General features: G+C 44.2%; 1 protein-coding gene across 1 annotated transcript in view; it reads right to left on the bottom strand.

Moving 5' to 3' along the window:
• The window catches only part of ZDHHC13 (zDHHC palmitoyltransferase 13), a 268,872-nt gene that overhangs the window by 98,276 nt on the left and 153,834 nt on the right, over positions 1 to 16,762 (bottom strand). The window contains exons 9-10 of the mRNA XM_085643583.1: positions 13,561 to 13,694; positions 2,814 to 2,914 (exon numbers count right to left, since the gene is read on the bottom strand). Of these exons, the coding sequence (XP_085499709.1) occupies positions 2,814 to 2,914; positions 13,561 to 13,694 (235 nt within the window). The remainder of the gene's footprint in view (positions 1 to 2,813; positions 2,915 to 13,560; positions 13,695 to 16,762) is intronic.

Below are 16,762 nucleotides of genomic sequence, written 5' to 3'. Positions count from 1 at the left end.
AATCACATGCTGTCCGTCATGGAGGAGATAAATATAGAGTGCTGACTGAAAATCGTATCCCTCACGATTCAGCAAGAGGAAGATGAGATCAAGTCGGTCGCTAGATTACAGATCAGTACTACACTCTACATTACTGCATCACTCCACTCTATGCCACTGCAGTCTACCCATCACTACTCCACTCTACTCTGCACCACTTCTCTCTATGCCACTAAAATTGAAGTCACTCTAATCTGCAACACTGCTTGCTCCACCACTGAACTCTACGCCACTGTACTCTACGCCAATCAACTCTAATCTACTCTGCACCACTCTACTCTATGCCAATCCACTCTGCACTACCTTGCACCACTCCACACCACAGCATGTCACTCTACTCTGAAACAATCTACCCTACGCCACTGCACCCTATGCCACTTCACTCTATGCAACTACAATCAACGCTTTGCCACTCTACACCATTGCACTCTATTCTGCATCACTATACTCTAACTGCACCACTCCACTCTACTGCGAAACAATCTACTCTACACTAAGGCACTCTATGCAACTGCATTCTACATCACTCCACTCCACGTCACTGCACTCTATGACTCTGCAGTCTATGCTATGCCACTGTACTCTAAACCAATGAACTCTATGCCAATGTACTCTACATCATTTTACTCAAAATCAATGCAGCCTACATCACTGCACCTATGCCAACTATTTTGCACCACTGCACTTTAATCTACTCTACAACATTCTACTCTATGCCGCTGCACTTTACGCCACTGCATGCTACGTCACTCTACTGTATGTCGCTACACTCTAAGCCACTCTATTCTATTCTTCACCACTGTACTCTATGTTACTGCGATCAGCACCACTTTACTTTACACCACTCTACTATGCACTCAACGACCATGCACTCTGACACGCTACTCTGCATGACTGCACTCTATGTCACTGTATTTTTTTTGCCACTGCACTCTACACTATTCAACTCTACGCCACTCCACTGCACTCTACCCCACTGCACTCTACCCTGCACTACTCCACTCTACCCGACACCACTCCACTCTATGCCACTTCATGCCACTCTTCTCCTCTCTGCGCCATTCCACTCTACACCACTGCAATCTGCTCTACTCTATGCCACTGTACATCAAGGCACTCTACGCCAATGCACTCTACACTACTTTACTCAAACCCAATTCACTCTACACCAATGTACTCTGCACCACTTTTCTGTAGGCTACTCTATTCCACTCCACTGCACTCCACTCCATTGTACTCTTCTCTATTAAACTCTGCTCTAATGATACTCTACTCCACTCTATGTCACTACACAGCACAACTCCACTGTACAACGCTCAACACAATTCCCTCTATGCCATTTTACTCCACTCTATTCAATGACACACTACTAAACTCTACTCCGAGCTACTCCCCTCTTTGACAATTTATTCCGCTCTATGCCACTCTACACCTTCTACGCCACTCCACTCCATGATACTCTCATGGCTCAATGATTAGAGCGGCAGACCCTGATGCAGAGGTCTAGCCCGGACCAGGGTTCAATTCCCCGCCTCGGCAGGATCTTGGGCTCAAAAATTCCACGGACCTGATAATTCTCGCCTCGGTGCCTATTCCAATCATGGAGTCCCACTCTGCAACTCTGGGCAATAGCTTGCTTAATCTCCACAACGGCCCCCACAATGCTAAGGATGCCTGGCCTCTACCTTGGGGGTGCCCAGGAGTGGACGCCTCACAGGGAAAGCCAGGATGGGTTCCACAGCGGTATTCGTACAAGCGCCTTGAGACCCTTGCGGTGAGTAGTGCGCTATACAAGTATCAAAAATAAATAAATAAATAAACTCTATTCCACTACACTCTACAACACTCTAAACTACTCTGACACTCTATTCTACACCACTCAACCCTACACCCTTCCACTCTACTCCCTTTACAACACTGTGCGCTACTTCAAGACACTCCACTTCACTCCTTTCTTCACCAAGCCACTCAACTTTAAAGTAAGCCACTCTGCGCCACTCCATAACACAACACATACCCCACTAATGTTTAGGCATGCTGAACAGCAGCTACTCTTGTGTACAACATTGCCAAAACATTCTGGCAAAGCCAATAGCTCTTGCATAGGCGAGACCTATTGGTTCTGCCAACACTTGTTTCTTTAAACAGCACCGGAGCCTTAAAGTACTGATGAGGATTTAAAAAACATAATGGTTTAAGTTTGAGAAGTCATCAGGAACACGGTCTACTCCATCTAGCCTGCCAACATGATTCCCTATTGGTCCCTACTTTGGCAAGACTGCTCTTGATTTATAAGCTAGTGAACACGGAGGAATTCTACTAAACATTTGTGTAGTGCAAGGTTACAATACCAAAAATATCTTAATTTCTAGCATAGCTGTCGGGGCGATTACTACATGATACCGTTCTATTTGTCATACATTGGAATTCACGGTGTACGTTATCACGAGTATACTGAGGCTAAATCACATGTTGTCATGATTTCACAAAGGAACCATGGATTCATCAACCACTTTAGTGTAATTGTTTGAATACTGTGATCTAAAGGCTCATATGAGAAAACGGTCACTGAAGCAAACAATGCTCAACCATCAATATATGGAACTATACAACATATCCAGTTTCATTTTTCAGTCAAGCATTTCCCCAGTAGCTTCTCTACCTGAAATGTAATACAGGCATTATCTACCAACATAACTTTTATTGCATAAATGTTTTTTCATCCAATGTCTGTCCTGTTCCTCAAGGGTATGTTTGGCAATGAAAAAGGATATCCGGTAAGAACAAAATAAACCAGGTCATGAAGATCCAGAAAATGGAACTGACAAAAAACGCTGTTGGCAAATGTTGTTGGCTCTTGTATCCCAAAAAGCGTCTAGAAGAAAAGCATAGCTAAAATGAAATATTTCTCCAGGATCTGTAGCTAATTGTAGGAAGCATGTTAGTTATCTATAACAGTAATTGTGCAGCTTTTTAACTTTACACACATAGCGTGTGCTCAGAAACTGCATCATCTATTAATTTTAGACATTAGAGGCATCAACCACAGGTATTTCTTTAATGTCTTGCCACATTTAGAGAGGCCACACACATAATACTAAACCACAACAACTACAGATAGTATTTTTACCACATCACGCTGTGTGTGAGGTGAAATGTGTATACAAGTATGTGAACAGAAAGGACACTTTTATTACCTTATTACCTCACAAGGGAGGCCAGGTTTTAATCAATAATAGATGCAAGTTTCAAAGGTATTGCAAAGTTAACTAATATTTGAATCTATTATATTTTTTACATGTAGTTCATAGACGTTACGACACAATTCTTTACTTCAACATGGAGGGTGTGATGTTAGAATTGTTTAAGCCTGATTTATTTTGATTTCTTTGTATGTTCATTTATAGCATTACCTTCTGCCTTGGAGTGTTGCTCGTACAATCACAATAATACGTGAAAAAGAATAGATGGTATTAAATGTACAGTTTTGCAAATATGTGAAGACATGCTGCTAAATAAAGCAGGTGACTGGTTATAAGGGCCTGGTTTGACAGACTTGCATGAGTTGACAAAAAAAATAAAAATCACTGAAATATGTTTTGATCATCTTAAGAATGCAGGAATAGGTAGCTCATACCGATCTTATCTGGTCAGTCATTGTGAAATTACTATCCAGAATGAGCCCAAGGTTTTTGTCAGAGGAATTTAGGTATATGGGGAGACAGAGTCAGTGACCACCAGCTGCCAGCTGTTGTCCCAAAAGGAAGTGGTGTTGCCAAAGAGTGTCACTTGTACTCACATTCAAAATACAGGTACTGAATCTATTACAGTGGAGACAGTGTATTTGAAGATGGACACAATACCTTGTGTATCATCTACATAGGAGGTGAGTTTGAGACCGTGTTTCCGGATGAGGCTGTCGAGAGGGGCTATGTAAACATTAAACAGTGTGACTTATGGAGGAGCTTTGGGGAATGCCGCAGATGAGAACGGAGGGTTCGGACCGGTAAGGAGATAGAAATATGGACAGAGATCTTACGGAAGGAAAAGGGGGAACCATGTTAGGTGATCCAGACGGCTGTTGCTCTCATAAAGATAACTGAGGATAGAATGGTGACTGTATTGAATGTCATGGACAGATCAAGTAGAATCAGGACCGCGGAGGCTCCCTGATCTAGAGTAGGACTGATGCCATTGGTTGCAGCAATCAGATCAGTCTTGGTGCTGGGGGCAGCTCTGAAGCCAGACTGGGAGGGGTCCAGAATGGAGCTTTCTTCATGAAAGGAGGACAATTGAGTGTTGCCTGCTTTTTTGAAAACTTTTTGCGGGGAGAGGCATGAGGGATACCAATCTGCAATTCGAAAGAACCCGAGGATTAAAGTTGAGTTTTTCAATTAGTCGAATTACAGTACCATGTTTTTTTAGGCAGGGGACTTCAGCAGAAACAAGCAGCTGCATTATAAAGAGTGGAGACGGACGGCCCCCCAGTGTCAGGGCTGAGTGAAAAGTTAAACTGTGGTAATGGATAATCAGGCCCTCTGGATTTGCTGAAGTTTAGCAATTTGATTATCATCTTGAATGTGATAGGAGTAAACTTGGAAAGAAAGCAACCACTAGTAGAACAGGAAGGGAATTTGGTCCGGGGTGGGATGATGCTGAAGTGGAAAGTTGGCATACATAGAGTTGATCGGGGTCGAGACGATGGCAGCAGTGCAGGCTGAGAGCTGAGAGAACTCTTTAACAATGTCAAAGATCTCCCGAGAGGAGTTGGAGCTTTTTGTCAATGGGATCCATGAAATGGAGATGACGGGCCAGCCTGATCTGTCGGTATAGTTTCTGAGGGAGGCAATAGAAGTTGCCTTGTCACGACTGTTTCCTGTGAGTCTCCAGGTGAGTTGCAGATCTGCACCAGTGCTTCAAGCACTACAAGGTCATTAGAATACCAACTTGCAGAAAGATGTCCGCTTAAAAAACAGCAGTCTGTTACAACAGTGACATGTCAACCTACACAAACTCAAGCATCCCCTCAAGAGCATGCAAGAAAGGAGTGGCCATAGGAAATCTGAGCAGGAAGACCTCTTCCAGAGGCAGGTTGCCCTACTTCCCAAGGTACCAATTAATATCACACTCTCAACAAAAGTCCATATATTCTTAAGTTTGTGACTGGAGTGCATCTTTCCCTTAGTGACCACAGCAGACCAAATATTATCCCCATCAATGGTAATATCTATTTTCATAAGGGAGCAATAGAAAATAATGAGAAGATGCATTTATTTAAAATGCTTTACTGGATTCTGAGGCTAAACAAAAAAATTCTACACTTTATGAACATCAAAGAAAATGCAGCTAACGAGAAGTATAAAAATACTTTCATAGTGATTCAGTTACGGAGCTTTGTGCATAAGTCCTGTGAATGCATGTATGCACCACAGGTAGCGTGCCTCCATCCCTGTGGGTAAGAGCACTTTCCACAAACTTACGTTTGAAAAAAAAAGTCCATTGTTGTGTGTTATGAACAGAAACTGAGGGATAAGCATGATGTAACCAGTACTAGGAAAGCGTCTATTGTCTATAGATAACGGAGTAACCATAAAATCAACTTCATTCTGTTCTTACATTCGGTCTCTTTCTCATTCTCATACATATGTGTATTTCCACAGCAGCAGGGAATGAAAGAGAGAGAAGGCAGCAAACCACAAATTAGGACTTGATGAAATCTTGCATCGTCCTGTTGAGCACAAAGTGATGGCAGAATGATCGTGCGAGATTCAACCTAACAGCCTAGGACATAGCGTCGACAGACAGATGCCAGCAAAATGCCACTCGTCAGCACTTGTCGTGTGTGCCTAGTGACTGGATGCAGTTTGGGCTCATTAAAATCTATTAATGTGCGATTGAAGACATTATTCACCAAGCAACGATGGCCTTAAACGGTCATAAAAAGCTGTTGAAATTAATCCACATTTATGGTTTGATTCAGATAGAAGGGCAAGGCAAGCTTTAAGTCTAAATTGTGCATTATCTCTTCAGTATAGGGATGCGGGAAGAATGTAAAAATTAACCAACAGCTTTGTTCAGGGGAGTGCAAAGAGCAACACTGTTCTGATGGAAAGCTATATAAGATCCTTCTATGCAAAGGGCATCTAGATCACTTATGTGACTGGCCAATGTAAAAAATAAAGTCTTTCACAAATAACGTTTATAATTACAGGAAGACATCACCTCGAAAGGTCTGTCTATCAATGAGAGCAGGATCAGTTTCAGGTTCCAAACAGCAGTGAGAAGCAATACAAAATGTCTAAATCCCTGCAAAGTGTATTTTGACTACCTCTTGGGCCATGGAGTACAGATGTATTTAAGTAGCCCACCATGGGAGAGATGTAAATCAGGCAGGAGTCCATCTCCACCCACATCTTTGACCAGGAGATGCAAACAGGACATTATATAATTTTTTTAGCAAGCTGATGCTTTACCCAGTGACAGATCCTCAGCTATTGATTTTGTTCTACAAACTTTTGGAGATGTTTCTGGAAGCGGCCAAGACATTGAAGTGCTTTGATCACAGAACTAGATGTTCTAGACTTGGCTTTTCAGGAACCAAGGGCTCAAACAGATGAAAGGGAGGGATCCGTACCATCTTTCCATCCATGTACAGAAGGTATCTCCTACGAATTAGAAGAGTCTGGAACCTCTAAAGAAGATACAGTAAGTCCGAGAACCAAACCCATTGAGAACAAGCAGGTGCAAGTATAATGACAAGTGACCTATTGCTCTCGACAATTTTCTACAAGACCCATCCAGATAAGATGAGCTAGACAATAACACTCTTGTACTATCTAACCTAAGTCAGCTCCATAGCGATCCAGGTACCCTGCACATCTATGAAGCAAGCTAGTCGCACTTCAGATGAGCTGCAAATGTTCCTAAGGGTGGATGATTGCCTCGAAATAGTGTGGAAGGCTTCTGAGAGAATTTTCCACTCATGTGACAAGCAGAGATGCTAGCTTAGATAATCTGCTCTGGTATTGTCAATCTCTGTAATGTGGTAATTAGCTGTAATTGAAAATGCTACTTACCAGTATGCATCTGTTCTTGGCATGTAGAGCTGCAGATTCATATACTTTTGCATAGATCGCCATCTGGTGTTGGGCTCGGATGTTTGCACTTGTTTTTGTCTTGGAAGAAGTCTTTGTAGTCACGAGGTAGGCGACTCCTCCCTAGGATGATAGTGTGCATGGGCATCGAATCCATCCTTAGATTGTTTTTGCCATGAAGGGTTACGATGGAGTAGTAAGAAGTAGAAAGAGATGTCCATGTGTAATGTATCTAAGTAAGATAGTACTGGAACAGATAGAGGTATCCGGGGAGGCGTATACAAATCTGCAGCTCTACATGCCAAGAACAGATGCATACTGGTAAGTCGCATTTTCCGTTTGAGGCATATGAGCTGCAGATTGTATACTTTTGCATAAACTGTACAGCAGTTACCTCCTTAGCGGTGGCTACCTGTTGTAGTGGTTTGAAAAAGTGTTCTTAATACAGCCTGGCCCACGCTAGCTTGTTGTTTTGCCTGCACATCTACACAATAGTGTTTTGTGAAGGTGTGTGGTGTAGCCCAAGTGGCTGATTTGCACATGTCATCTAGGGGAACGTTCCCTAAAAATGCCATAGAAGCCCCTAGTTTGCGTGTGGAATGCGCTCTAGGGTGAATGGTTAGTGTGCGTTTGGCTTTGATATAGCATATTTGGATGCATTTAACAATCCACCTTCCAATTCCTGCCTTTGAGATGAGATTGCCTTTATGAGGTGGTGAGAAAGCCACAAAGAGTTGTTTGTTTTTTCTAAAGGATTTTGTCCTTTCAATGTAGTATAGTATTGCTCTTTTAACATCTAACGTGTGAAGAGCTTTTTCTGCCACCGAGTCTGGTTGAGGGAAAAGCACTGGGAGTTCAACAGACTGGTTGAGATGGAAGGCAGATACGACTTTGGGTAAAAATTTAGGATTAGTCCTAAGAACGACTTTGTTATGATGAATTTGCAAAAATGGTTCCTGTATGGTTAATGCCTGGAGTTCACTAACTCTCCTGAGAGATGTGATAGCAATTAAAAAGCTACCTTCCAAGCGAGGAACTGAAGTTCGCATTTGTGGAGAGGTTCAAAAGGGGGACCCATGAGTCTGGTAAGGACCACATTTAGGTTCCACGCTGGAGAGGGTGGGACTCTGGGTGGGATTATTCTTTTAAGTCCTTCCATATAGGCTTTGATAGTGGGTACTCAAAACAATGACAAATGTCTGTTTTGGAGGTAGGCTGCTATGGCAGCTAGATGTAGCCTAATAGATGTATATGCTAGGTTACATTGTTGGTGATGCAAGAGGTAGCAGATAATGTTCTGAATAGAAGCATCTAGTGGATTGATTTTATTGTAAATCGTTTCCATTTTGCTGCATAGCATGCTTTGGTGGTAGGGTGGCTAGCTTCTCTAATAATATTCACAGTCTGGCGGAAGATTTAGGTAGCTAAACTCTAAGACCTCAGGTTCCAAATTGCAAGGTTGCGTTGATTGGGATCTGGATGTCTTATGTCTCCATGGTTCTGAGTGAGAAGCTTGGTTGAGAGATGTAGTTTTTGATGAGGTACTACTGACAGTTCTAGTAGGGTTGTGAACCATGGTTGTCGAGCCCATGTTGGAGCAACTAGGATCATTGTGAGGGAATGCTGTTTGAGTTTTCGAACCACTAACAGAATGAGTGGGAGAGGCGGAAAAGCGTAAGCAAATTTGCCTGACCAGTTCATCCATAGCGCATTGCCTTTGGACAATGGGCGTGGATACCTGTACGCGAAGGTTGGGCATTTCACGTTTTGGTGTGTGGCGAACAGATCTATTTCTGGGTGGCCCCACATGCGAACGAATGGAAGAAGAACTTGAGGATGAAGTTCCCATTCGTGGATCTGGCTGTGTTTGATGACTGAGCAGATCTGCTGCCTGATTGTGTACACCTGGGAGGTGTTCTGCACGAAGATTTATGTTTTGTGGGATGGCCCATCTCCATATGCTCTGAGCTAGGTGCGATAGCTGTAGAGAGTGTGTTCCCCCCGTTTTTGTATGTAGTACATTGCTGTCATGTTGTGTGTATGGACCAGGACAGCTTTGCCTAGGAGGTGAAGTTGAAAAGATTTTACCACTAGGAAGATTGCTAGCAATTCCAGGTAGTTGATGAGGAAGTGTCTTTGTTGGGGGGTCCATAGGCCCTGGATGATATGGGTGTGCAGATGAGCGCCCCAGTCAGTGAGCGATGAATCTGTTAGCACTGTCTGTGGAACCGGGTCAAGGAACGGGCGCCCTTTGGAAAGGTTTTGTGTGTTCCACCAATGCAGAGAGCGATGGGTGCGGTCGTCCAGTAACACCAGATCTGTTAGCTGACCTTGAGCCTGGTTCCACAGACGCGCCAAACACTCTTGTAATAGACGCATTTGGAGTCTTGCGTGAGGGACATAGAGAATGCAGGAGGACATAATCCCAGTTAAATGCATGAGCACTCGCGCTGGTAGTGAGTGTTGAGTCTGAAATATCTGGATTACAGCCTGTATGGCGCCTATCCTGAATGGATTGGGGTATGCTAGAGCTTTTGAAGTGCCTATTGTAGCCCCTAGGTATTGTTTTATGTTGGATGGTTGGAGATGGGATTTGACAAGGTTTATTGTGAATCCTAAGTTGTGAAGCAGTTGAATTGTCTTGTGCGTGTTTTGCACACAGCTGCTGTGTGATTTGGCTTTTATGAGCCAGTCGTCCAGATAAGGGAAGACATGAATGTGCTGTCTCCTTAAGTGGGCTGCAACTACTGCGAGGCATTTGGTGAAGACTGGGTGCTGTAGTCACCCCGATCGGGAGGACTTTGAATTGATAGTGTTGACCATCTATCACAAACTTGAGATATTTTCTGTGAGCGGGGTGAATAGGAATATGGAAGTATGGGTCCTTTAGATCCATAGTGGATAGAAAGTCGCCCTGATGAAGTAGTGGAAGCACCTGTTTCAGAGTGACCATGTGGAAAAGGTCTGACTGAATGTAGAGGTTTAGTGGCCTGAGGTCCAGTATGGGCCTGAGAGAGCTGTCCTTTTTTGGAATTAGGAAGTAGAGAGAGTAATCCCCTGTGCCTTGATGGGGCAAGGGTACTGGTTCTATTGCGTGTTTTTGTAACAGAGAGAGAACCTCCTGTTTGAGAAGTGCTAGATGTTCTGAGGACTTCGGGCGCTGTCTGGGAGGAATGTTTGGGGGGGGGGGGGGTAGTAGTGAGTTCCAGGCAATAACCATACTGGACAATTTGTCTTACCCACTTGTCTGTTGTGATGGAATTCCACACAGGTAAAACTGTGAAAGACGTCCCCCGACAGGAGTGGGATGATCGGGAGGGAAGTGGAGGAAAGTCACTGTTTAGTGGTAGGGGAGGTGCGGTTGTTGTTGCCGAGACCTCTTCCTTTATTATTGTTGCCTCTGTATCCTCCGTGAAAGTATCCTTTGGGGGATGTTTGAGTGGGGCTTTTGTAGGAGGTAGAGGGTTGTTCTGAACCCGTGTTTTTTGAGCAGTCTCTGTAGAAAGAGCGACGAAAAGAGCCTCTAGGGGAAGGAAACTGTAAGGCCCCCATAAACTTAGAAGTCTCAGTGTCCTTCATCTTTTCAAGGGATGTGTCAACTGTAGGCCCGAAAAGATGTTCCTGACTGCTGGGTTAAAATAGCAGTTTGAACCTCCTGCTTCAATCCGGAAATCCGGAGCCAGGCGTGTCTGCGCAACAAGACACTAGTATTAATTGCGAGAGATGCGGTATCGGCTGCATCCAATGCACATTTTATTGAGGTGTTGGTAATACATTTTTCCTCTTGGATAAGGTCGTTAGCCTTTTTGCCTCTACTGGTCGGGAAGGTGTTCCATAAGCTTTTCAAGCTTGTCGTAATAGGCTCTGTCGTATCTGGCCAACAAAGCTTGGGCATTGGCAATACGCCAATAGTTTGCAACCTGTGACGCGATACATTTGCCTGATGCGTCAATTAATTTGGATTCCTTATCAGGAGGTGGGGGTGTCGCCTGTACCCTGTGAGTTTGCCTGCTTGCCTGCATTAGTTACCACAAGGGAATCCAAAGGGATAGGACCTTCAATATAAATTAGGTCATTAGAAGCTGCTTTGTATTTTTTATCTACCCTGGGGTAGAGCAACCTGGCTCCGACTGGGTCTTTAAAAACTTCTGGGGTGTGTTTTATCAAGCCTTTTAACATTGGCAGGGTGCTTGTTGTTTTTTGCGAGGGTGCAAAGGTTTCTAGCAAAGAATCCTGCTCTAAGGGGTCGGAGTGTAATGGGACTCCATGGTATTGAACAGCTCTGGTGATTAGTTGTGCGAACCCAGTGTTGTCATCTGGTGGCGACAGCTTAGATGGATAGACATCCGGGTCATTATGTGGGTCAGGGTCTGTATTGTAGTTCTTCCAAGGGTCTACGTTATGTGGGATGTTATGTGAATCATCATTATCATCCCCATGTGGATCTGTATCCTCATCTACGTCATTGCCAGTATCTGATGTCTGAGGTGAAACTATAGGTTGTGGGGAGTGTGGTGGAGAAATCAATAGGTGTGGATAACTGGAGGAGAAGGAGGTGGTGGAAATGTTAGTGCCCATGTCCTGTTTCTTAGGTGGTATTGAAGGCTCCTCTGAAGTGTCCAGTTTCCTCTTTTTTGGAGGCTTGGAGACTAGCTTGCCAGTGTTTAGATCAATAAACAAAAATTTTTGTTTTGGGTCCGAAAAATCAGGCTGAGTGGGCAAATTGTCTTTGTTCAGTGCCGAGCATTCCTTGGACGGGAGTGTTTTTTCTGCTCCGAGGCTTTTTCCCGCTGCGACAACTTTTTGGAGTTCGAAGCCTTTTTTGGCTTCGAAGATTTCTTCGGTTCCGAGTCTTTGTTGGTATGCTTCGACGCGGAGAGCTTGGACGTCGAGGCAGGATCTTTGCCTTGTGTCTTCGGTGCCGGGGAGGAGTTCCCGGTGCCGGAATGGGGTTGACTCGAGCCCGAGTCACAAGGCTTGTGTTTTGGTTTCATAGCCGGGCCCAAGGGCAGGGCATCTGAATTATGTTGCCGGTGTCGACCCGAGCCGTAGGGTGAGGGTGTTACTGGGGCCTTCAGTTTATTTTTGGAACTCACGGACTGCTGAGCCAGGGTGACTGTCTCCTCTTCAGCGTCAGAGTCATCAGCTTCGGAGGCGTAGACATCTGCTTCGTCATCAGATTGTTTCGGTTGGATTTCGGGAGCTGCACTGAAGACGTCCGGAATCGAGCTGGTTCCGTGAGACATTTCGTGACGTCGAGCCCGACAATCACGGATGGTTTCTTCGACCTGAAAGACGCACAGGCCTTGCAATTCTTTACTTCATTCTCCAGGGAAAGGCAGAGATAGGACACACCTCGTGCAAGTCTGTGTGTGGGAACTTATCATTTTTAAAAGGGGTCCTTTACATTGACTGCAGGCGTGGTTGGCGCGGCGAGGCCTAAGGGCCGCGTCGAAGATGGAAGTCGAAGTTTGTTTTAAAGATGAGCGTTGAAAAGGGAAACGCAAACGAGACAATATCGTTGAGTGGAGAGAATTGCGCGTCGAAGGGGGATTCGAAACCGATATCAACCCGAGCGCAGCAATGTACATCCGAACCCGATGGCGGAAAAAAACTATCTAAGGAGGGAGTCTATGCCCATGCGTACTATCGTCCTAGGGAGGAGTCACTTACCTCGTGACTACAAAGACTTCTTCCAAGACAAAAACAAGTGCAAACATCCGAGCCCAACACCAGATGGCGATCTATGCAAAAGTATACAATCTGCAGCTCATATGCCTCGAACATACAGTTTTGCTGAAGGGGCACCCTACAAAGAGGTGAAAACGTGTCTACCGTCTCAAGGTTGTAACCAATCATCACCAGTCTGGAATGTGCTTTAAGTGGCCATTCAGCAGTTGGTCCCAATGTTCCGTCAGATGAGACTGCAGAGAATGTAAATGAAACTTAAAACTCACAGAACCAATGCATCAATGGTTATCTGATTCAGTGGGTGTGAGAAAGCCCTCTCCTACCCTGGAGTGGACAGGGCTCTCGAGTTATAGCTCTGAGAGGGGTCTGGCCTTTATGTAATGACGTTGTAATTTCAGAGGAAGCTTATTAAGGGACTGAAATTCCAGCTAATGCACCATAAAAAACCTCAATAAATGTATATCCTTACAAACTACATTTTGGAAGGAAGTGGAATTTCAAATACTTATTTACAATTCACTGCATTTTTATAGTCTCACAAGCTCCTTCTAGATAAAAAAAAAACACGGCAAAGGTAAACAGTAGAAAGTGGGAGAGGTAATCTAATAATGGTACTGCTATCATTCTTACTTTACCAAGATGTTCCCAATGTAACCTGGAATTCCTGCTCATAGAGTTAACCCTATTAGAGTAATAGATTGTGCATAAAAAATTCAACACCGGTAAAACAACAAACCTGGCCAGGAACTGGGTTGAAATAGCTAAAGCCGTGAAAAGACCTCCTTTCAAAAGCCAGGAATCCGACTCCATGTCCAAAATGAATCCAACAGACCACATCACGAAAAGGGAGATGAGCAACAGCAGAAACAGCTATGAAACACAAATTGTATTATTCAGTACACGACAGGTTTTAATTTTAGGTGACGATGTAGCAGAATTCAAACATCAGTAGAAAAAGAATAACGGAAGAGTTTTGGAAGCATTGCACAGTACACTGATCATCAACAACTTGCTATTCTTTAACAGCAATAGAAATACTTGGAATTGCTTCACCTGAACTAACACATTCTTATAATACTTTCATCTGGGATTCCCGAGTGTCCAAAGTCTATGTTTCATATTATGCACATTTTCATAACCATTAAAGTATTGAATTCAGATTAAATATTTAGTTTTTGGTTGGCAGACAATTGAGCAAACCAGAATCCTTCTTAAAAAATTAAAGCTCCTATTCTTTGAATGAGACTGCTGCAGATCTATTTAAATGGTTTTCGGGTAAGTCCCACAAGAGCAAGAAGTCAAAGCGTTCTTTGACTTCTCCATGCCAGTCCAAGTTGCAGACGAGGCAGGAGAACAACATTGCTTAAGGCCTTGTTCCTCTGCACAGCCTGCGCCTGGGTTCGCTCCATGCCTCCCAGAGTTTCCTGGAGTTGGAGCGACCCCCTGCCCAACTCAAGAAGTTCTATAAGGTCATGCACATCACATTTGTGCTGCTTGATCCCTCTGAAGCATCTATGGGCCATATGGGTTAGGGAGGGACCCCTACTAGATTTCTGATTTGTAATTCAAGAGTATTATATGGAAAGTAGCTTTCAAATTCGACACACTATTAGTTTTTTTATTCTTTTTAATGATGCATGGATCACTGGACAGAGATGAAGTCTAGCCCCAGTCAGAAGTAAACTCCCTGGCAATTCTCAGAAACAGCTATAGCTAGGACATGGAGACAGCATGACTAAAAATCCCAATCAACTTGAGCCAAGCCTTTATCTGCATTCAAAAGATATCTTGACCAAGTCCCCATGAATGCAATATTGGATCATGCTTTTCAAGATATAGCTGCCTTAACCACTATAATAAACAGGTCAGAAGTAAGAGGTCATTTGATACTAGAGAGCATAAGGTCTTAAAAGGAGTGAAATGGGGATGCAATAGTCTCAAACAGACTGGGCCATATGAACGAACCAATTTTGTGTTTCTTAATGATGCAAAACTGCATTTTGGTATGTGCGAAAGGCATATGCAGCATCGCCAAATTAGACTTTTAGCCAGTAGAAATTGCATTTTGAGAACTGCAAAATAGGAAATCGCAGATAGGGATTTCCTGTATACAAGAAGGTATCTGCATGTACATAGCATTTCCTAATTGTAACTAGTCGCAAAATGGGCATTTAGGAAATGCAATTACCATCTAATTGGATCTGATTTTAACCAGGTGCAAACTTAATAAAGGCACCCAAAATGCATCAAATAAGGTCCCTAATATGTCAAAACTATACTGCAGAAATATAGACAATGATAACACAACATTAAGTCCTACACCTCTTAGGATGCATATACTATCAAACATCCTTTTAGGAATGACCCTTCCTTTCTCCCATCTTTTTCTTGCCCAACATGTGGGATATGCATTGGGATGTCTCAGAAACTCCACAGTGATAGATGTCTTTGCCACCAAGGAGAACGACATCTCCCAGCATTTTGCTATTTCTACAGTAGGAGTTAGGTTAATGGATGCCCTTCTTAGTCTCTGGAACCCATGAATGACCTGTGCTCTCCTGTGTTTCTTCTGCATTGGCTAATGTCTTTATTGCACTGGACATATTATCGTCCGATTAGGTCCTGGGCCGGTGCAGAAGGTAGTGCCTGAATTCTATAAAGAGGCAGTTGTGCGCATTGTGTTTTTTCTGAACCTGCCTCAATAACGGAGCAGAAAAGAAGTGTCCTTTAACTGTCAGGGTATTTGTAAGGTGGAACAGTAAGCCTTCTATTGCATTTGGGTCTGGTTGAAGGAGAAGTTTGTCTATGAACCATTGAGTTAGTGCCACAGTATCCATGGTTTGTTTTTCGGTTGGCAAGCTTGTGGTATTCAGTGTTGTTCTACCAGCGGTGATTGCTACCCAAGTCAAGGCATTGTGTGCTTCCTTTTGAAATTTCTATTGTATGGTGACCTGGGCTTCTGCTTCACCCTTTTTCGGCTGGAAATGTGGAGCTCGGGGAAGGCAGAATATGAAACAAGGCGTCCAACATCTGTGACTCAGAGAGGGGTGCTCTTTAATAAAAGTACCACTGCCAGGGTCTCTGGTGCCTCGTGGATAGATGACATCACAAAGGAATGTTTCAACCTTGGTACAACGTTGATAGGCAGTGGTGGCTCCCCCATTGGGGCGTGGGGGCGTCACCCCACTGCTTTCTCGCAGTGCGAGAAGGCAGAAACATAAATGGTAATAACAGAAGTGCCTGGTTGGGGATGGGCGGTCCTGCTCGAGGGCGGGGGGGTGGAGGGGGGAGAGAGGAGTGGTATGCCCACTGTTGTGGGTGCTGACTGTTTGGTCGGCCCTGGGGCCGACAAACAGTCAATACCCACAACAGTGGGCAAGCCACTCCCTCCTGCCCTCGAGCAGTACCCCCCACTCTCCCTTTTTATGTCTCGCCTAGGCAGCGTGCATGCGCTGCTCTAGGAGGGCCTTTAGCCATCGGTCTTCACTTTTCAAGCACTGCACTTGTGCTTGTGGCGGCATCCACCTTGCGGGAAAAAGCAGCAGCGGCGTGCCACAAGCACGAGTGCAGTGCTTGAAAAGTGAAGACTGCGCACGCACGCTCGCACCACTCCCGGGCTTGTTAGGTCTGGCCTAAGCAGCGCGCAAGCGCTGCTTTGGAGACCTTTTGGCCCGCCTTTCAATGCCTTCTTTTTTTTAAAATATAATCTGATCACATTTGCTAGGTTTCCTTGCCGCTTTTCTTTCCATCAGGCCACTCTGATCTTCAGCCTCTTTGTATCATTCCATCCTTGGCTTTCAGTGCATCCATCGGTTGTATCCATTCTACTCCTAGTTGATTCGGGATCTAAATATGCTATTATTTTCGAGAGTACCCGAGATGGGTTCTGATTTATCGGGACCTTCGCGGCCATCCTTATAACCTTTTTTTTAAATGTA

The sequence above is a fragment of the Triturus cristatus genome, chromosome 3_1, assembly GCF_964204655.1.
Source record: "Triturus cristatus chromosome 3_1, aTriCri1.1, whole genome shotgun sequence".
NCBI lineage: Eukaryota > Metazoa > Chordata > Amphibia > Caudata > Salamandridae > Triturus > Triturus cristatus.
The sequence above is the reverse complement of the archived record's forward strand: the minus strand, read 5'-3'. Positions and strand labels throughout refer to the sequence as shown.